This window comes from Cherax quadricarinatus, chromosome 81 (genome assembly GCF_038502225.1).
Source record: "Cherax quadricarinatus isolate ZL_2023a chromosome 81, ASM3850222v1, whole genome shotgun sequence".
In the NCBI taxonomy this organism is placed as follows: Eukaryota; Metazoa; Arthropoda; class Malacostraca; order Decapoda; family Parastacidae; genus Cherax; species Cherax quadricarinatus.
In genome coordinates this window covers 10,361,487-10,383,789 of record NC_091372.1, presented here as the reverse complement: position 1 = coordinate 10,383,789, position 22,303 = coordinate 10,361,487, and the positions used below count along the sequence as shown (strand labels likewise).

General features: G+C 44.6%; 2 protein-coding genes across 9 annotated transcripts in view; one reads left to right on the top strand and one right to left on the bottom strand.

Moving 5' to 3' along the window:
• Positions 1-22,303, bottom strand: part of LOC128699828 (torsin-1B) — a 287,527-nt gene that overhangs the window by 119,752 nt on the left and 145,472 nt on the right. The window contains exons 2-6 of one of the 8 annotated variants that reach the window (XR_011394249.1): positions 5,468-5,710; positions 4,648-4,760; positions 3,687-4,006; positions 3,089-3,309; positions 2,132-2,441 (exon numbers count right to left, since the gene is read on the bottom strand). The exons of 2 other annotated variants lie outside the window; for them this stretch is intronic. Coding sequence is in view for 3 of the 6 variants with exons in the window: in XM_070102381.1 (XP_069958482.1) it covers positions 2,256-2,441; positions 5,468-5,683 (402 nt within the window). In the remaining 3 variants the exon portion in view is untranslated. Of the gene's footprint in view, positions 1-2,131; positions 2,442-3,088; positions 3,310-3,686; positions 4,043-4,647; positions 4,761-5,467; positions 5,711-22,303 lie in introns of those variants that run through there. 5 more of the 8 variants (XR_011394250.1, XM_070102382.1, XM_070102383.1 and 2 more) reach the window with 5 other exon arrangements.
• The window catches only part of LOC128699829 (major facilitator superfamily domain-containing protein 6), a 229,660-nt gene that overhangs the window by 63,236 nt on the left and 144,121 nt on the right, over positions 1-22,303 (top strand). The window lies entirely within an intron of this gene.

Genomic DNA, 22,303 nt, shown 5'->3' with positions numbered 1-22,303 from the left:
TAGGAGACGTAGTGAAGGTAGAAGACGTAGTGAAGGTAGAAGACGTAGTGAAGGAGGTAACGTCAACATCTTGTCAAGTCACAGACTAGTGGTCGAGGCAGCCCAGTGGTCCACTATTTCAAGAGTAATAGTCAACTATTGGTAGTAAAATAATGAGATATAACTAGGTCAAACCTGTAAATACTATCATAGTCAGATAGTGATAGTAAAGGTGCGTAGATAATTTAAATCAGTGTTCTCATTAATATTAAGGATCATGCAAAACATCCAGAGGGGGGAGGGGAGTTGAATGATAGCTCCAGGCCTTTTGTGTTGCAATCAACACATCAAGAGCTTGCAGTGTTGCAGAGAAGAGGAGAGCCTTTTGTGTAACATCGATGTGATAAGAGGAAGTGCCTTTTCAAAGGCACTTTGATCATATCTGCTCAGACTTTCTGTTTCCTGCAACATTGCAAGTTGCTGATGTGTTGATTGCAACTCGAAAGGCCTAGAGCTACCATTCAACTCCCCCCCCCCTTCCCCGTGGTTGTATTGCATCTAGTATCAGTTGTTCGCGATATTTGCATAAAGTTATTAATCTCTTGTCAGTCTTAGGATTAAGTGGGTAACCAGGTGTGGGCTGTGTGTTGGGGCTGCGCACTCGCGTCGTCTCTGTTTATAACTCTCCTGCTTGTTACCAGAGTTTTCTGTACTTTATTGACGTGCTTGACAAGGTGTGGGTTCCAAACTGGTGCTGCATACTCCAATATGGGCCTGACGTACACGGTGTACAGTGTCTTGAACGATTACTTATTAAGATGTTGGAATGCTGTTCTGAGGTTTGCTAGGCGCCCATATGCTGCAGCAGTTATTTGGCTGATGTGCGCTTTAGGAGATGTGCTCGGTGTTATACTCACCCCAAGATCCTTTTCCTTGAGTGAGGTTTGTAGTCTTTGGCCCCCTAGACTGTACTCCGTCTGTGGTCTTCTTTGACCTTCCTCAGTCTTCACGACTTTGCACTTGGTGGGGTTGAACTCCAGGAGCCAGGTGCTGGACCAGGCTTGCAGTCTATCCAGGTCCGTGTGTGTGTGTGTGTGTGTGTATGTATGTGTGTGTGTGATGGTGTGTGTGTGTGTATGTGTGTGTTGGTGTGTGTGATGGTGTGTGTGTGATGGTGTGTGTGTGTGTGTTGGTGTGTGTGTGATGGTGTGTGTGTGTGTGTGTTTTCCTACTCTGTGTGTGTGTTTTCCTACTGTGTGTGTGTGTGTTTTCCTACTGTGTGTGTGTGTGTGTGTTTTCCTACTGTGTGTGTGTGTGTGTGTGTGTGTGTGTGTGTGTGTGTGTGTATTACAACCCAGGAGTCCAAATGGCCTGTTATCCTGGGTGTAAAGGGAGCAAAATAAACACAGCAGAAAACTTTTGACTTATATTATCCTTCACCAATATAGAACAGAAGTATGTACACTATATACACTATGTACAGCAATAGGTATCAGTGCACTCCACGGTAAGCAAGGCAGAATAAAAGCCACTAGAGAGCAGACCGTGCTTCAACCAGCTCTAGAATGGGAATGACAAGGGCAGACAGGAGAGTGGTACCCACATAACATCTGCGATTGCCAAAATCATCTTCTCATTGGCTGGAACCTGGGTACTAGTTGAACGACGGGGCCCCATCGTCAACTCTCAGTCACCTGGTTCGCTGGTTGGGGGAGATAGCCTGTAAATGAGGGTGTGTACATGCGCCGAATAAAGGTTACGTACTCTTGGCATGCCACACCCCCACCCCGAGAAGGCTCAGGATTAGGCTGCCACCTCCCAGTGGTAACTGTGCCGCCATGGCACAAAATAATGGGACCGCCTTTCCTCTCAACCATCCAACTCTTAGAGCTCAGCTTTTCTCGTGACAAAAAGCCAAACCCTAAACTCAGAGCGAGACATCAGTCGGGCTAGCTTAGGTCCAAGACACAAGTGGACGGTAGCCTGCATCCCCTCACTAAAAAAAAAAAAACACACCAGGGGATTAAAAAAAAGAGCTTGGAAGGGGTTACCACAAGTAACCTAACACATCCTAATCTAATATATAATTATTATAAATAATATTGTTAAACTCTTGATAAAGAGTCTGCCAACATATTTTCTTTGCCGGCAATATGTACAATTTTCAAACAATATGGTTACAGTCTCAACGTCCACCTCATAAGCCTTGTGTTGTGGTTCTTCATGGCTTGGAGATATACTAGAGGATTGTGATCACTGTAGACAGTGACCACCTGCTAAGTCTGTCCCACGTAAACATCAAAGTGCTCCAAAGCCAGTACCAGCGCGAGGGCTTCTTTTTCAATGGTAGAGTAAGCCCTCTGATGCGGCTGAAACTTGGCTGAGAAGTAGGCTACAGGCTGCAACTCCTCGTCCCCGTTTTGCAACTGCACTGCCCCAACCCCAGACTCACAAGCATCAACCTGTAATGAGAAAGGTTTGGAGAAATCTGGATACAAAAGAATGCGTGCAGTGCACAATAATCTTTTTGTTTTATCAAAAGCACCTTGAGAAACTGAAGTCCAAATAAAGGGAACTTTGTGACTGGTAAGAGAGGTAAGAGGGGCTACAATATCTGAGAAATTCTTACAGAATCTTCTGTAAAATCCTATCATGCCTAGGAAACGTTGAAGAGATTTCCTATCATGTGGAACTGGATAATCTTTAATAGCAAGAACTTTAGCAAGTTTAGGAGCAACTTTGCCACTACCTACTTCATGGCCTAGAAAAGTGACAGTGGCCTGGCCAAAGGAAGACTTAGATAAATTAACAGTTAAATGAGAACTCTGAAAGGTCTCAAAAAGAATCTTAAGCCTAAATAGATGTTGATCCCAAGTATCAGACACCACAACAATATCATCCAGGTACGCTGCCGTGCCTTCAAGTCCTTTAATAGCCTGATGGATAAGTTTCTGGAATGAAGAGGGGGAGTTTTTCATTCCGAAGGGGGTAACTGTATATTGATAATGACCTGGAATTACGAAGGCAGAGATTTCCTTCGCCTTATCCGTCAAAGGTGCCTGATAGTAACCTTTAAGGAGATCTAACTTGGACACAAAAGTAGCCTTACCCACAAAGTCGATTACGTCATCCAGACGAGGAAGAGGGTAAGCATCTGTAATTGTGACCTTATTCACCTTACGGTAGTCTGTACACATATGAAACCCTCCATCAGCTTTTTTCACAAGGATGCACGGTGAAACCCATGGACTAGACTCCTCCTCCACTAACCCATGCTCTAACAGAAATTCTACTTCCTGCTGAAGTAGCCTCTGCTTTTCAGGATTAGCTCTGTAGGGGGAGAGTTTAATAGGTTTAGAGTTTCTCACGTCTACATCATGATAACCTAACGTACATTTTTTCGGCACATCCGAAAAAATATCAGGGTATGACTGTAGAAGTGCAGTTAAACTTGTTGCTTGAGTTTCAGATAACCCCACCATTAAAGGGCTAGGATCCTTGAGGAGGACAGAGTTTGGAATTTTAACATTAATTTCAGAAATAGAGTGCAAAGAGTCAGAGTCGTCCTCAGAGGAAGAGGACAGAGTCATTACTGGGACTTTATCTGGTGTATGAAAAGATTTTAATTGATTAATGTGGTAAGTTTTAGTTTTTGAGGTCTTATCAAGGGGAGCTACCACATAATTTACATCAGATAATTTACTTACAATTTGCATAGGTCCCGTAAATCTAGCTTTCAAGGTGTGGCCAGGTATAGGTTCCTGTACCAACAACTTGTCTCCTGGATGGAAGGAGCGGAATTGTGCATTTCTCTCATGCCTCTGTTTCATCTTATTTTGAACTGCCTTTAGGTTAGTCTTGGCTAACTGACGTGCCACCTGCAAACTTGAAGAAGGGTTGTAGAGTGCTGAGCTAACGACTTCTCCCATCCATCCTTCTTTGACCACCCGAAGAGGACCTCGTACATTGTGCCCAAAGATCAGCTCAAACGGACTATACCCGGTAGACTCTTGCGCCGTTTCTCGCACTGAGAACAGTAACAAAGGTAGTGATTCATCCCAGTCTGTAGGAAAATGCATGCAAAAAGTTCTCATCATGGTTTTTAACGTCTGATGGAATCTTTCCAAGGCGCCTTGGGACTGAGGATGATAGGCAGTGGATAAGTTTTGGATTATCCCTAACCTAGTTAATGCTTCCCTGAATGCTTTGGCAGTGAAGTTAGTTCCTTGATCACTTTGAATAGTTTTAGGAATGCCAAAACAAGAAATAAATCTAGTCAAAGTTTTAAGAATTGCTTTAGTATTAATACTGCGCATGGGAATTGCTTCAGGGTATCTAGTTACTCTATCCATAATGGTAAATAAATACTGATTTCCCGACTTTGACCTAGGTAGTGGACCTACACAATCTATAATTAAATCTGCAAAAGGTTCTCCATCAGCAGGTATAGATTGAAGAGGTGCAGGTTTAATGGAATGTCCAGGTTTCCCTACTTGCTGACATTCTCGGCAACACCGGATATGATTCTTCACATCCTGCTTTAATTTTGGCCAATAAAATTCTTTTGTGATTCTATACAAGGTTTTAGTAATTCCTAAGTGACCTCCTAATGAAGTATTATGAGCTATATTCAATATTTGAGGTCTAAACTTTGTTGGAACCACTAACCTGTCAGACAGTTGCCGGCCCTCTATCTCCTTACCAGTCTCAGTGCAGATCAAATAGTCATTTTTAAGTCCATACTTGACCAGATGATCCAAAGAAGATTTACCCATGGCTGCCTGAAAAGCGAAATTTAAAGAATGGTCCTTTCGTTGTTCCTCCCGGAAGGACAGTCCCTCGGGCATGGAAACAGAGATATCTGGCAATCCTGCAACCTTCGAGTAGGAAGGCTTGATCTGGGTCTGTTCACTTGATCTACGAGGCTCTGGCCAGTTTTCCTCGTAAAACAATGTGCTATTCCGAGATCGGAGTCGTCCAAGGATAGGTCAACATTCTCGCCAGACAACCCTTGGGATGTTGCCCGAGTTATGGCCAACACCAGAGAAGAATTAATCATTATGGGTTCAGGGCATACACTAGTAGTGGTAATGTTATTACCCAGTAATAGCATGGCATCTTTCATGGGGAACCCTTCGGATACACCCACAGTCAAGTACCCAGTGTAATATTTGCATTGTACATAAATTTTATGCAGAGGGACAGAATATATAGCTCCTCCAAATGCTTCCAATATAACAGAGGAATTCAAGGAAGTGTTCTTTGAAAGGGATAATATTCCCTTTCTTATAAGTGAGCAGTATGCTCCAGTATTTCTAAAGGTTTTGACTTCAGTTGTTTTGGAGTTTTCCTAAAGGGAAATAAGACTCTGACAGTAGTAAGGGGCCATCCCTTTTTCTACTTCTTTCAAGGACATGTTACTAGGGATATTAGAGATTTTCCCAATTGGTTGGGGTTTTTGGGGGCAGTTGGGACGGATGTGACCTACTTGGTTACACATGTAGCAGACGACAGGTTTGCCTTTAACTCCTTGCTGACGTTGCAACTGGTGTCGCTCTGGCTGGTGTGTCTCTGGATACTGTTGTCGAGATGCACCATGTTGAGTAGTTTGTCTCTCACCAGGTGGACCATAAGTTGAGAAGCGTGGCTCACCAGGTGACTTAGTTGGCTGATGTAGACGTTCTCCCTCCGGCTGGCACTTCATTCTCCAAGGTTGACGATCTCTGCCAGGCTGTTGAAAAGAGAGATGGGACCGCTCGGACAAGGAGCGATTAATTTCAAAGGTATCAGCCAACCTGGCTGCCTCCAATGCAGTGGTTAAGTCATGATCCTGCAGAAAGACTCGAACCTCTGGTCCCACAGACTCCAGCAGGTTGTCAATCAGAATAAGCTGCACAAGATCATCGAAGGTAGCAGCACCACTTGCTTTATACCAGCTGGTAAAAGCTTTGGTCTGCTGTCGCACAAAATCAACCGGGGATTGACCAAGCTGTCGCCTGCTTAATTTAAAAAACTTCCGATACTTAGCTGGGATACAAGTATATGCTCTCAACACTGTGGTCTTCACTACTTTATAATCGGAAAAATCAGTGTCATTTAACACTGACGTAAATTACTGTTCCTTACCAAACAATGCTGTGTGAACCAACGATGCCCAATGCTGTTCCGGCCACCTCAAGGCTCGAGCCTGATTTTCGAAGCTTTCGAAAAATTGTTCTGGTTCGGCCTCATTGAAGTGGGAAACAAGCTGTACTGCTTTCTGTAAGCTAAAATCATTTACAAGATGCGAAAACTGCCTTCTTTCTTTTTCCCTATCAAATTCTTCTTTTGCAAATGCTCTCTGTTCCCTAGTCTGCTCAAGATTGATTTTTGCCAGCTCAAGTGCCAATGCCGCTGACTCACCTTGAGACAACCCTGCTGTACTAAACTGACGATTTTGCTCCGATGATGTATCATCTTCCTCGTGCAAGAACATAGGAGCTTTTTCCCTAGCTCCCGTAGAGGGAGGAGTCTGATGTGCCATCTCCTCTTCCTGAAGTTTGTCAGTGATCAGTGAACGCAGTTGCGCAGCTGTGAGAGTGCGTTCGTAACCAATGCCAATGGAACGAGCAATTTGCCAACAACGCTGTAGGGACAACTTAGGTTAAACAGAGTATATGCCGACACCAGACGTCTGACTCGTCTAGGTGGCATACTCCAATGTATAAGTTATTTGCTATGCACAGTACGATTGCAGAATACCCCAATGTAACACGTTATTTGCAGAACACGCTTAGCTATGCACAGTACAACTGCAGAATACGCATACGCTTACAAGGTGGATATGCAATAGCAAAGCTGACTGTGAAATCTTCACACCGAACAGGCTAGTAGTGAGCTGTTGAACGATCTCACAATAGCAAGGCTGACCATAGCAAAGCAACTGACATGCAAAGTTTGTAAAGCATTGGCAAAGCTAAATGCAATGCCAGACAGCAAGCTACACAATGTTCCTGCTTCCACCTTCACCCTAGGCTCAACCCTTTCTCTAAGTCCAGCTCCAGCTCCCGGACAGGCCCCCATATTACAACCCAGGAGTCCAAATGGCCTGTTATCCTGGGTGTAAAGGGAGCAAAATAAACTCAGCAGAAAACTTTTGACTTATATTATCCTTCACCAATTTAGAACAGAAGTATGTACACTATATACACTATGTACAGCAATAGGTATCAGTGCACTCCACGGTAAGCAAGGCAGAATAAAAGCCACTAGAGAGCAGACCGTGCTTCAACCAGCTCTAGAATGGGAATGGCAAGGGCAGACAGGAGAGTGGTACCCACATAACCTCTGCGATTGCCAAAACCATCTTCTCATTGGCTGGAACCTGGGTACTGATTGAACGACGGGGCCCCATCGTCAACCCTCAGTCACTTGGTTCGCTGGTTGGGGGAGATGTAAATGAGGGTGTGTACATGCGCCGAATAAAGGTTACGTACTCTTTGCATGCCACAGTGTGTGTGTTTTCCTACTGTGTGTGTGTGTGTGTGTGTGTGTGTGTTTTCCTACTGTGTGTGTGTGTGTGTGTGTGTGTGTGTGTGTGTGTGTGTGTGTGTGTGTGTGTGTTTTCCTACTGTGTGTGTGCGTGTGTGTGTGTTTGTGTATGTGTGTGTTTTCTTTTGTGTGTGTGTGTTTTCCTACTGTGTGTGTGTGTGTGTGTTTTCCTACTGTGTGTGTGTGTATGTTTTCCTGTGTGTGTTTTTTTTCCTACTGTGTGTGTGTGTGTGTGTGTGTGTGTGTGTGTGTTTTCCTACTGTGTGTGTGCGTGTGTGTGTGTTTGTGTATGTGTGTGTGTGTGTTTTCCTACTGTGTGTGTGTGTATGTTTTCCTGTGTGTGTTTTTTTTCCTACTGTGTGTGTGTGTGTGTGTGTGTGTGTGTGTGTGGTGGCTTGAGTGTAACACTAAGACTCAAACTTCTGTGTCAACAGCAGAGGGCGACGACCTTCCTGCCTTTGACCACCTTACTTGAAAATACTGCTGCAGCAGAGATCAAGCAGGTTGTGATGACCCTGGCAATGCACGATGAATAACACACACGTAAAATACTTGAGTTTCTATACTGGTGAGACGTTTCGCCCGCATCACAGGTTTCTTCAGTTACTTATTCAAAACTGCGTCGTTAAGTCTTGAAGGAACTAGTTCTCTGTTCTCTCTGTCTGCAGTTCTCTATGTCTGTTCTGTCTGCAGTTCTCTATGTCTGTTCTCTCTGTCTGCAGTTCTCTATGTCTGTTCTCTCTGTCTGTTCTCTCTGTCTGCAGTTCTCTGTTCTCTCTGTCTGCAGTTCTCTGTTCTCTCTGTCTGCAGTTCTCTATGTCTGTTCTCTCTGTCTGCAGTTCTCTGTCTGTTCTCTCTGTCTGCAGTTCTCTATGTCTGTTCTCTCTGTCTGCAGTTCTCTGTTCTCTCTGTCTGCAGTTCTCTGTTCTCTCTGTCTGCAGTTCTCTGTTCTCTCTGTCTGCAGTTCTCTGTTCTCTCTGTCTGCAGTTCTCTATGTCTGTTCTCTCTGTCTGCAGTTCTCTATGTCTGTTCTCTCTGTCTGCAGTTCTCTATGTCTGTTCTCTCTGTCTGCAGTTCTCCATGTCTGCAGTTCTCTATGCCTGTTCTGTCTGCAGTTCTCTGTCTGTTCTCTCTGTCTGCAGTTCTGTAGTTATGTATGTCTGCAGCTCTGTATGTCTGCTTTATTGAATACCATCTATGTTCATAAGTACGTAAATGGTTTATGAACCGACAAGTTGATAAATTAGACACATGTGCAGACACTTGGGTCTGGTTAAGACACATGTGCAGACACTTGGGACTGGTTAAGACACATGTGCAGACACTTGGGTCTGGTTAAGACACATGTGCAGACATTTGGGTCTGGTTAAGACACATGTGCAGATATTTGGGTCTGGTTAAGACACATGTGCAGACATTTGGGTCTGGTTAAGACACATGTGCAGATATTTGGGTCTGGTTAAGACACATGTGCAGACATTTGGGTCTGGTTAAGACACATGTGCAGACATTTGGGTCTGGTTAAGACACATGTGCAGACATTTGGGTCTGGTTAAGACACATGTGCAGACATTTGGGTCTGGTTAAGACACATGTGCAGATATTTGGGTCTGGTTAAGACACATGTGCAGACATTTGGGTCTGGTTAAGACACATGTGCAGACACTTGGGTCTGGTTAAGACACATGTGCAGATATTTGGGTCTGGTTAAGACACATGTGCAGATATTTGGGTCTGGTTAAGACACATGTGCAGATATTTGGGTCTGGTTAAGACACATGTGCAGATATTTGGGTCTGGTTAAGACACATGTGCAGACATTTGGGTCTGGTTAAGACACATGTGCAGACATTTGGGTCTGGTTAAGACACATGTGCAGATATTTGGGTCTGGTTAAGACACATGTGCAGACATTTGGGTCTGGTTAAGACACATGTGCAGATATTTGGGTCTGGTTAAGACACATGTGCAGACATTTGGGTCTGGTTAAGACACATGTGCAGATATTTGGGTCTGGTTAAGACACATGTGCAGACATTTGGGTCTGGTTAAGACACATGTGCAGATATTTGGGTCTGGTTAAGACACATGTGCAGACATTTGGGTCTGGTTAAGACACATGTGCAGACACTTGGGTCTGGTTAAGACACATGTGCAGACACTTGGGTCTGGTTAAGACACATGTGCAGACACTTGGGTCTGGTTAAGACACATGTGCAGACACTTGGGTCTGGTTAAGACACATGTGCAGACACTTGGGTCTGGTTAAGACACATGTGCAGACATTTGGGTCTGGTTAAGACACATGTGCAGACACTTGGGTCTGGTTAAGACACATGTCCAGACATTTGGGTCTGGTTAAGACACATGTCCAGACACTTGGGTCTGGTTAAGACACATGTGCAGACACTTGGGACTGGTTAAGACACATGTGCAGACACTTGGGTCTGGTTAAGACACATGTGCAGACACTTGGGTCTGGTTAAGACACATGTGCAGACACTTGGGTCTGGTTAAGACACATGTGCAGACACTTGGGTCTGGTTAAGACACATGTGCAGACACTTGGGTCTGGTTAAGACACATGTGCAGACACTTGGGTCTGGTTAAGACACATGTGCAGACACTTGGGTCTGGTTAAGACACATGTGCAGACACTTGGGTCTGGTTAAGACACATGTGCAGACACTTGGGACTGGTTAAGACACATGTGCAGACACTTGGGTCTGGTTAAGACATGTCTAGACACTATACCTGGAGTTTACCTGGTAACAGATGCCGGTAAGTTGTCGGTATCTGTAACCAAGGTTTAGACCAACACTTGGGTATGTCGTGGAAACGTTTCGGCAGGGAGTGGCTTCTTCAGTCCAGTACAAAGAAGAACGGTGGAGACACAGGGGTAGTAATAGTTTGAGGTAATCAGTCACTCAGCCTGGAGTCGATTTGTTCAGTCGATCAGTCTTGGATGTTTGTAAAGTTACGGCTTGACAAAGCTCCTGGAGAGCGAAACGTTGCCGCAATCAGTTGCACATGCGCCCTTTTACATTGTCGGTAATCCTACCAACATCATTACGATAGTGCGCTATGTGTGTGTGTGTGTGTGTGTGTGTGTGTGTGTGTGTGTGTGTGTGTGTGTGTGTGTATGTGGCTTGTGCGCAGTGAAGTCCGCAGCATGCGCACCCACGCTCCAAGAACCACTACTGGTGAAGTCTGGTTCTTGAAGTTAATCCGCCTTCAGTAGCTTACCGTATTCCAGCCACGAACGACAGAGGCACCCGAGGGCTGCCACAACACTTGTGTATGCAACACCCTAGACCCTGAAAGAGGTCAATACACCTGTGAATGACGTGCAACATCCAGGTATCTAGCAAATGGTTCAGAGAACCGGCGGGATGATGATGAATTAGACAGTGGCTACATCAGTCCAGTACAGAGGAGAATGGTTGAAGACCAAAAGGATTTCGATCACATCCCGTCCCCTACATCGTCTTCCAGATCTTCCACCTCACCTTCAACAGTATTTAAGACTCGGTTCTTATGCTTCAGCCTCATATTGTTCCAGACCGTGAAGCTGAATTCTTCTCCAGGCTGAGGAACTGACCACCTTGTTCCAGACCGTGAAGCTGAGCTCTTCTCCAGGCTGAGGAACTGACCACCTTGTTCCAGACCGTGAAGCTGAGCTCTTCTCCAGGCTGAGGGACTGACCACCTCAAATTCTTTTTCTCCAAGGTTGATGGACTGATTACATCAACTTTGCTTAGCAGATTACAATGGGCTTAGAGAACACTTATCATCTCTGGACTGGGGTAACGAAGAGAGCTATCAACATGACAGCTTTCTGAACACTATACATGCTGTCCAAAGAACATTTATCCCATATGAAGAAATTAGATAGAATATAAATGACCCAAAATGGATGAATAATAGGCTCAGATATCTTTTAGGAGAGAAGAAAGGAATTTATAAACGTATCAAAAGAGGTGAGAGTCATCTTATGACTCAGTATATTGACATTAAGAGGGACGTTAAAAAGGGGATAAGAAAAGCTAAAAGGGACTATGAAATTAAAGTTGCTAGGGATTCGAAAACTAACCCAAAACGTTTTTTCCAGGTGTATAGAACAAAAGTTAGAGATAAGATAGGTCCCCTTAAAAATAACTATGGGCATCTTACTGAGAAAGAGAATGAAATGTGCTCGATTTTAAATAATTATTTTCTCTCGGTTTTTACACAGGAAGACACTAACAGTATCCCAGTAATTAATTTTTATAGTGGACCTGAAGAAGATAAATTATGTAACATCACAGTCACTAGTGAGATGGTTGTGAAGCAGATAGACCGACTGAAGCAAAATAAGTCGCCGGGTCCTGATGAGGTTTTTTCAAGGGTTCTTAAGGAATGCAAAATGGAACTCTGAGAACCATTAATTAATATTTTTAATTTATCTCTTCAAACAGGTGTAGTGTCTGATATGTGGAAGATGGCTAATGTAATTCCTATTTTTAAAACAGGGGACAAGTCGTTACCGTCAAATTACCGCCCAATAAGCCTGACCTCAATTGTAGGCAAATTACTAGAGTCAATTATAGCTGAGATTATAAGAAGCCATCTCGATAAGCATAGCTTGATTAATGATACTCAGCATGGATTCACAAGAGGCCGGTCTTGTCTAACTAATTTATTAACTTTCTTCAGTAAAGCTTTTGAGGCTGTTGATCACGGTAAAGAATTTGATATTTGACTGTTAAAGAAAGTGGCAGCTCATGGCACTGAGGGAAAAGTGCTTTCGTGGATCGAGTCATGGCTCACAGACAGGAAGCAGAGAGTGTGCATAAATGGGGTTAAATCCGAGTGGGGATCTGTAACAAGTGGCGTTCCACAAGGATCAGTCTTGGGCCCGTTGTTGTTTATAATATATATCAATGATCTTGATGAGGGAATTACTAGTGATATGAGCAAATTTGCCGATGACACAAAGTTAGGTAGGATAATTGATTCCAACGTAGAGCATAAGAACATACAGTGACCATTAACATAAGTTCAATAGTCACTGTAAGTGACTATTAGCCTCATGTTTTTATGCTCCCTGAATAAGATCCTAGGGGATCTTATTCAGGGTTTTGGATCACCCTTCTTGAGGGTCAGACTTGATTTTTTTTCATTCTTCGTTCGCCATTAGTCTTGCATATTCACGATTAATGTGATTCATTCCTACACCTCCTACCAGCACTACTTTCACCACTACCACCACTTTCACTAACTACTACCACCATCACTGACCTCTACCACCACTACTACTTCCATCACTGACCTCTACCACCACTACTACTACCATCACTGACCTCTACCACCACTACTACTTCCATCACTGACCTCTACCACCACTACTACTACCATCACTGACATCTACCACCACTACTACTACTACCATCACTGACCTCTACCACCACTACTACTACCATCACTGACCTCTACCACCACTACTACTACCATCACTGACCTCTACCACCACTACTACTACCATCACTGACCTCTACCACCACTACTGCTACCATCACCACATACCACTACTACCATCACCAACTACTACTACTGCCATCACCACCTACCACTACTACTACCATCACCACCTACCACTACTACTACCATCACCACCTACCACTACTACCATCACCACCTACCACTACTACTACCATCACCACCTACCACTACTACTACCATCACCACCTACCACTACTACCATCACCACCTACCACTACTACTACCATCACCACCTACCACTACTACTACCATCACCACCTACTACTACTACCATCACCTACCACTACTACTACCATCACCTGCCACTACTACTACCATCACCTGCCACTACTACCATCACCACCTACCACTACTACCATCACCACCTGCCACTACTACCATCACCACCTACCACTACTACCATCACCACCTACCACTACTACCATCACCACCTACCACTACTACCATCACCACCTACCACTACTACCATCACCACCTACCACTACTACTACCATCACCACCTACCACTACTACTACCATCACCACCTACTACTACTACCATCACCTACCACTACTACTACCATCACCTGCCACTACTACCATCACCTGCCACTACTACCATCACCTGCCACTACTACCATCACCACCTACCACTACTACCATCACCTACCACTACTACCATCACCTACCACTACTACTACCATCACCTACCACTACTACTACCATCACCTGCCACTACTACCATCACCTGCCACTACTACCATCACCTGCCACTACTACCATCACCTGCCACTACTACCATCACCACCTACCACTACTACCATCACCACCTACCACTACTACTACCATCACCACCTACTACTACTACCATCACCTACCACTACTACTACCATCACCTACCACTACTACTACCATCACCTGCCACTACTACCATCACCACCTACCACTACTACCATCACCTACCACTACTACTACCATCACCTACCACTACTACTACCATCACCTGCCACTACTACTACCATCACCTGCCACTACTACCATCACCACCTACCACTACTACCATCACCACCTACCACTACTACCAACACTCACTACAGACCCCCACTTGTACCTCCCCTCCCCCGCTACCAGCACTACCACCTTCAAAATTGTTTCTCAACCAAGGGTCCGCGACCCCCAGAAGGTGGCGAGAGCCCCCCCACATAAGTTGTTTTAATTAAAACATGCTGGCATTCTCGATTATTTTGTGGTTTAAAAAAGACGACTGAAAAATTATAAACCATTGATGTATCTAACAACAGGAGCAGTAGGCTGGTAGACAACCACCATCCAGGGAGGTACAACCATCCAGGGAGGTACAACCATCCAGGGAGGTACAACCACCCAGGGAGGTACAACCATCCAGGGAGGTACAACCATCCAGGGAGGTACAACCATTCAGGGAGGTACAACCAAGGTACAACCATCCCACCATCCAGGGAGGTACAACCATCCAGGGAGGTACAACCATCCAGGGAGGTACAACCATCCATTCAGGGAGGTACAGGGAGGTACAACCATCCAGGGAGGTACAACCACCCAGGGAGGTACTACCATCCAGGGAGGTACTACCATTCAGGGAGGTACAACCATTCAGGGAGGTACAACCATCCAGGGAGGTACTACCATCCAGGGAGGTACCACCATCCAGGGAGGTACAACCATCCAGGGAGGTACAACCATCCAGGGAGGTACCACCATCCAGGGAGGTACCACCATCCAGGGAGGTACCACCATCCTGTATTTAGAATGTAAGTCATACAAACAGTGTAGGAAGGTAGCAGTGTAGAATATAACAGATTATAAGGGGAGAAGTTCAAGGGTGGAAGGAAGAGTGAGACTGCATATATGGGGAGAAATCAGAATGGGGACTTGGCACAAGTGGCGTCCCTCAGGGGTCAGTCCTGGGTCCCCTGATGTTCACAATCTGAGTATAGGGAGATACAACGAAATATACAGTTGTGTAGACGGGGTATCAGAGACGGGGTGTCAAAGACGGGGTATCAGAGACGGTGTATCAGAGACAGGGTGTCAGAGACAGGGTGTCAGAGACGGGGTGTCAGAGACGGGGTATCAGAAACGGTGTATCAGAGACGGGGTATCAGAGACGGGGTATCAGAGACGGGGTATCAGAGACGGGGTATCAGAGACGGGGTATCAGAGACGGGGTATCAGAGACGGGGTATCAGAGACGGGGTATCAGAGACGGGGTATCAGAGACGGGGTATCAGAGACGGGGTATCAGAGACGGTGTATCAGAGACGGTGTATCAGAGACGGTGTATCAGAGACGGGGTATCAGAGACGGTGTATCAGAGACGGTGTATCAGAGACGGGGTATCAGAGACGGGGTATCAGAGACGGGGTATCAGAGACGGGGTATCAGAGACGGGGTATCAGAGACGGTGTATCAGAGACGGTGTATCAGAGACGGGGTATCAGAGACGGGGTATCAGAGACGGGGTATCAGAGACGGGGTATCAGAGACGGGGTATCAGAGACGGGGTATCAGAGACGGGGTATCAGAGACGGGGTATCAGAGACGGGGTATCAGAGACGGGGTATCAGAGACAAGAGTATCAGTGACAGAGAATGAGAGGCCACGTAAATGTTCTTACAAATATCAATATGTATATAAAGGCAACATTCAAACACCTACGTTACTAGAATGTGAATCAAGACAAACACTGACACCACAAACCACAACGAATGTTCTAAATACACACTTTAATTGAAGTTGATGACTGAGACGCGTGGGCAACACTTGGGTATCTGTTGTGAAGACGTTTTGCCCACCAATGGGTACATTAATTAATCCAATACAAAGCATAATACTGGAGACGGTGGAAGACGGAGGTAGTAGTTTGAGGTGATCAGTCCCTCTCTGGGTTATTAGGTTGATCTTTGTGATTCAGGTGAGATGTTCGGTAGTATGCTCACCCTAAGACCCATGTCTTGCAAAGAGTTGAGTCATAGATCCTGGCCCCCGTGTGTTTGTGTTAGGCTTCATTTTACACCTATATTTATTTTATCACAGCTGTTAGGCTCAATTGCTAGCCACAATATCAAAACAAACGCCTGAGAGACTCGTTTCACAGCTGTTAAGCTCAACTGCTAGCCACAATATCAAAACAAACGCCTGAGAGACTCGTTTCACAGCTACTAGGCTCAATTGCTAGCCACAATATCAAAACAAACGCCTGAGAGACTCGTTTCACAGCTGTTAAGCTCAACTGCTAGCCACAATATCAAAACAAACGCCTGAGAGACTCGTTTCACAGCTGTTAAGCTCAACTGCTAGCCACAATATCAAAACAAACGCCTGAGAGACTCGTTTCACAGCTACTAGGCTCAATTGCTAGCCACAATATCAAAACAAACGCCTGAGAGACTCGTTTCACAGCTGTTAAGCTCAACTGCTAGCCACAATATCAAAACAAACGCCTGAGAGACTCGTTTCACAGCTACTAGGCTCAATTGCTAGCAACAGTATCAAAATACGTAATAGGGGAGTTTTAAACTATATATTATGATGTGAAATGGTCTTATGGCCATTATAATGGTGGTAAAGTTGTTTTGAGAGAGAGTGGAATGAAGAGTGGGTGAGGGGGAGTGAGAAAGGGGTGAGAAGGGGGTGAGAAGGGGGTGAGGGAAGGGGAAGTACCGGAGTAAGCCGGTCAAGGCAAGGAGAAACTGGTTATGATGAATGATAGCCAAGAATGGTCATGACTGGCGCCTAGCACTAGTCACTAGTCATCACTAGTAGTCACTACTAACACTAGTCACTAGTCATCACTAGTAGTCACTACTAGCACTAGTCATCACTAGTAGTCACTACTAGCACTAGTCACTAGTCATCACTAGTAGTCACTACTAACACTAGTCACTAGTCATCACTAGTAGTCACTACTAGCACTAGTCACTAGTCATCACTAGTAGTCACTACTAACACTAGTCACTAGTCATCACTAGTAGTCACTACTAACACTAGTCACTAGTCATCACTAGTAGTCACTACTAGCACTAGTCATCACTAGTAGTCACTACTAACACTAGCCACTGGTAGTCACTACTAGCACTAGTCACTAGCCATCACTAGTCACTGGTAGTCACTACTAGCACTAGTCACTGGTAGTCACTACTAGCACTAGTCACTAGTCATCACTAGCACTAGTCATCACTAGTCACTGGTAGTCACTACTAGCACTAGTCACTAGCCATCACTAGTCACTGGTAGTCACTACTAGCACTAGTCACTGGTAGTCACTACTAGCACTAGTCACTAGTCATCACTAGTCACTGGTAGTCACTACTAGCACTAGTCACTGGTAGTCACTACTAGCACTAGTCACTGGTAGTCACTACTAGCACTAGTCACTGGTCGTCACTACTAGCACTAGTCACTGGTTGTCACTACTAGCACTAGTCACTAGTCATCACTAGCACTAGTCAAAAATCACTAGTAGTCACTACTAACACTAGTCACTGGTAGTCACTACTAGCACTAGCCACTAGTCATCACTAGTAGTCACTAACACTAGTCACTAGCACTAGTCATCACTAGTAGTCACTAGCACTAGTCACTGGTAGCCATTAGCACTAATCACTAGTCATTAGAACTAGTCACTAGTCATCACTAGTAGTCACTACTAACACTAGTCACTGGTAGTCACTACTAGCACTAGTCACTAGTCATCACTAGTAGTCACTACTAACACTAGTCACTGGTAGTCACTAGCACTAGCCACTAGTCATCACTAGTTACTAGTCCTTAGTAGTCACTACTAGGACTAGTCACTAGCAGTTACTACTAGCACTAGTAGCAACTACTAGCACTAGTCGCTAGCAATCACTACTTGCACTAGTCGCTAGTAGAATTGGTCACTAGTACTGGTTATTGCTACTAGTACTAGTCACTAGTACTGATCGCTGCTGCTAATACTGGTCATTTGTACTAATCACTAGTACTAGTCACCAGTACTACTGTTTGTACTAGTTGCTACTAGTGATTAGTATGTCATTAGTTCTAGTCACTAGTACTAGTCACATCTTCAGTCAGCAGGTTCAGTCACCAGCATCACTACAGAATCACTCCAACATCAGCATCACATCACCACAGCATCACCACAGCATCACTACAGAATCACCTCAACATCACCAGCATCACAACAACACAGCATCACCCTAGCACCCCAGCATCACAGGCATCACCTAATTACAACAGCATCACAGCATCTCTGGCACCCCAGCATCACCAGCATCACAGCATTAACATCACAACAGCACCCCAGCATCACCCTAGCACCACAGCATCACAAGCATCACCAGAATCACCACTGCATCTCTAGTACCCCAGCATCACCACAGCATCACCAGCATCGCAGCATCACCAGCATCGCAGCATCACCAGCATTACCCCAGGATCGCAGCATCACTGCATCACAGCATCACCCCAGCATCTCAGCATCAGTATCACAAGCATCACAGCATCACCCAAGCATCGCAGCATCACAAGCATCACCAGCATCACTCCAGCATCACAGCATCACCAGCATCACCAGCATCACCAAAGCATCACAGCATCACTACAGCATCACCAGCATCACCCCAGCACCACAGGATCAACATCACCCCAGCATCATCACAGCATCTTCAGTCATCTTCCAAGAACTTATCTCCGCTCCATTCACAACTATTTTCTTCCCATTTTTTCTCCTCTGTTATAGTTTGTGAGAAAATACAAAAGTGGCCAGTTTTTTGTGTTTGTTCAGCGAGACACAGAAGTGAGATATCTTAATTTATCCTCAGATTAACTGTAAGTCAGGGAGAGATTAGAGCTAGTTAATATTAGCTTTATCTCTCGTGGATTTTCTCTCTCTAAGCTGAGGATGAAAAGCCTATGAGATAGTGTGAAACTGAAGCGTGTTAAACTTTTTGCACTCTGGCAGGATTGCTGGTGTAAGATGACAGGTAAATCTTACCTCAGGTAGGTTGACAGGTAAATCTTATCTCAGGTAAGTTGACAGGTAAATCTTACCTCAGGTAAGATGACAGGTAAATCTTATCTCAGGTAAGTTGACAGGTAAATCTTACCTCAGATAAGTTGACAGGTAAATCTTACCTCAGGTAAGTTGACAGGTAAATCTTACCTCAGGTAAGTTGACAGGTAAATCTTACCTCAGATAAGTTGACAGGTAAATCTTACCTCAGGTAAGTTGACAGGTAAATCTTACCTCAGGTAAGTTGACAGGTAAATCTTACCTCAGGTAAGTTGACAGGTAAATCTTACCTCAGATAAGTTGACAGGTAAATCTTACCTCTGGTAAGTTGACAGGTAAATCTTACCTCAGGTAGGTTGACAGGTAAATCTTCATATAGTTCCTCTAACACTAAGGCTGGTATTTAGCCCTTCCCTGATCTACCAGACTGTTGCTACGAACTGGTTACATAAAGAAGGAACACTGCAACAGGTCCACTGGCCTATGCGAGGCAGGTCAAATTCTCCAACCGGCTTAAGCAAATACCTTGACCTAGTGACGTCAGATACGTCACTTAAGGAAGGAGGACATCAACTGACCTAGTAGCACAAGCTAGTCAGGTCCAACTCACACCCACCCACACCCATTCATGTATTTATCCAACCTATTTTTAAAGCTACACAACGTTTTAGCTTCTATAACTGTACTCGGGAGTTTGTTCCACTCATCCACAACTCTATTACCAAACCAGTGCTTTCCTATATCCTTCCTGAATCTAAATTTTTCCAACTTAAAATCATTGCTGCGAGTCCTGTCTTGGTTAGATATTTTTAGCACGCTATTTACATCCCCTTTATTTATTCCTGTTTTCCATTTATACACCTCGATCATATCCCCCCTAATTCTACGCCTTTCTATTGAGTGCAGATTCAGGGCCTCAGTCTATCCTCATAGGGAAGATTTCTGATACATGGGATCAACTTTGTCATTCTCCTCTGTACGTTTCCCAGAGCATTTATATCCATTCTGTAATACAGTGACCAGAACTGTGCAGCATAGTCTAAATGAGGCCTACCTGGAGGTTACCTGCAGGTTATTCCGGGGATCAACGCCCCCGCGGCCCGGTCCATGACCAGGCCTCCCGATGGATCAGGGCCTAACCAAGGATATATAGAGTTGAAGAACAACCTGAGGACTCCTATTATTTATGCTTCTTGATGTGAAGCCAAGGATTCTGTTCGCTTTATTGCGAACACTAATGCACTGTTGTCTTGGTTTTAGATTAATGCTAACCAGAACTCCCAAATCCTTTTCGTAATCAGTAATATTAAGATATACATTAGTTTATATGTGGCATGGTTATTTTTCTGTCCAACATTTAGAACTTTGCATCCGTCTATATTAAACTGCATCTGCCACTTCTCCGACCATTGCATCAGTCTATTCAAATCTTCCTGGAGTGCTCTAATGTCCTCGTCAGAATGAATTCGTCGGCCTATTTTGGTGTCATCGGCAAACTTGCTTATATCGCTATTTATTCCCTCATCTATGTCGTTTATATAAATTGTGAACAACAAGGGGTACAACACGGACCCCTGTGGAACACCACTCGTGACGGGCCCTCACGAGGACTGAGGACTCCTATTATTTATACTTCTTGATATGAAGCCAAGGATTCTGTTCGCTTTATTGCGAGTACTAATGCACTGTTGTCTTGGTTTTAGATTACTACTAACCAGAACTCCCAAATCCTCTTCGTAATTATTAATATTAAGGCGACGGGCTGGAGTTTTGAGACTCTATGACCGCGGGTTCAATCCCGGCCGGGGGTATGGTTCATTAATATTAAGATCTACATTGTTGTTAGGTAAGACACATATGCAACAGTTAGGTATCTTTATTATGAAACGTTTCGCCTACACAGTAGGCTTCTTCAGTCAAGTACAGAAAAGTTGATAGAAGCAGAAGAGACTAGAAGACGATGTAATCAGTCCATCACCCTTAAAGTTTTGAGGTGGTCAGTCCCTCCTTTGGAACAATGCTCTTCTCCAGACTGAGGGACTGACCACCTCAAAACTTTAAGGGTGATGGACTGATTACATCGTCTTCAAGTATCTTCTGCTTCTATCAACTTTTCTGTACTCGACTGAAGAAGCCTACTGTGTAGGCGAAACGTTTCATAATAAAGATACCTAACTGTTGCATATGTGTCTTACCTAACTACATGAGTGAACTTAGGGTTGGGAATGGTTGACTTTGAGAAGGACCTGCCTTGTAAGGGCCAGTGGGCCCCCTGTAGTGTATGTTCTTATAACATGAGGTAAATCACTGCAGCAGCCCTACTGGCCCATACTAGGCAGGTCTTTCTTAAACCCATTAATAATAATATAATCTTTATTTACTACAAGGTACAAGTACAAAGTACATGTACAAGGTACATGTACATGTACAAGGTACATGTACATGTACAAGTACATGTACAAGGTACATGTACAAGGTACATGTACAAGTACATGTACAAGTACATGTACAAGGTACATGTACAAGGTATACAGACCATAGCTGACATCAGTGACATACTACTATATAGAAAGTCACTTGTTATGCTGAGAATTTCCCGCAAATTAGGTCAGTTTTGTCCCAGGATGCGACCCACACCAGTCCACTAACACCCAGGTACCTACTTACTGCTAAGTGAACAGGTACAGCAGGTGTCTTAAGGAAACACGTCTTAATGTTTCCACCAGTACCGGGGATCGAACCACGGACCTCAGTGTGTGAGGTGAGTGCGCTACCAACCCAGCTACGGGATAACAATATTTGCACATTTTCAGTGCAATCTTCTTCTTCTGTCCCTCGTGTCCCAGTTTTATTTCTATTCTCTCCTAAGTCTGTTTATTGTTTTATTTTCACCTCCACACCTTGAAACTTCCTTCAGAGCCTTCAGAGCCTTCAGAGCCTTCAGAGCCTTCAGAGCCTTTAGAGCCTTCAGAGCCTTCAGAGCCTTAAAAGCCTTCAGAGCCTTCAGAGCCTTCAGAGCCTTCAGAGCCTTCAGAGCCTTAAAAGCCTTCAGAGCCTTTAAAGCCTTCAGAGCCTTCAGAGCCTTCAGAGCCTTAAAAGCCTTCAGAGCCTTTAAAGCCTTCAGAGCCTTCAGAGCCTTCAGAGCCTTAAAAGCCTTCAGAGCCTTTAAAGCCTTCAGAGCCTTCAGAGCCTTCAGAGCCTTAAAAGCCTTCAGAGCCTTCAGAGCCTTCAGAGCCT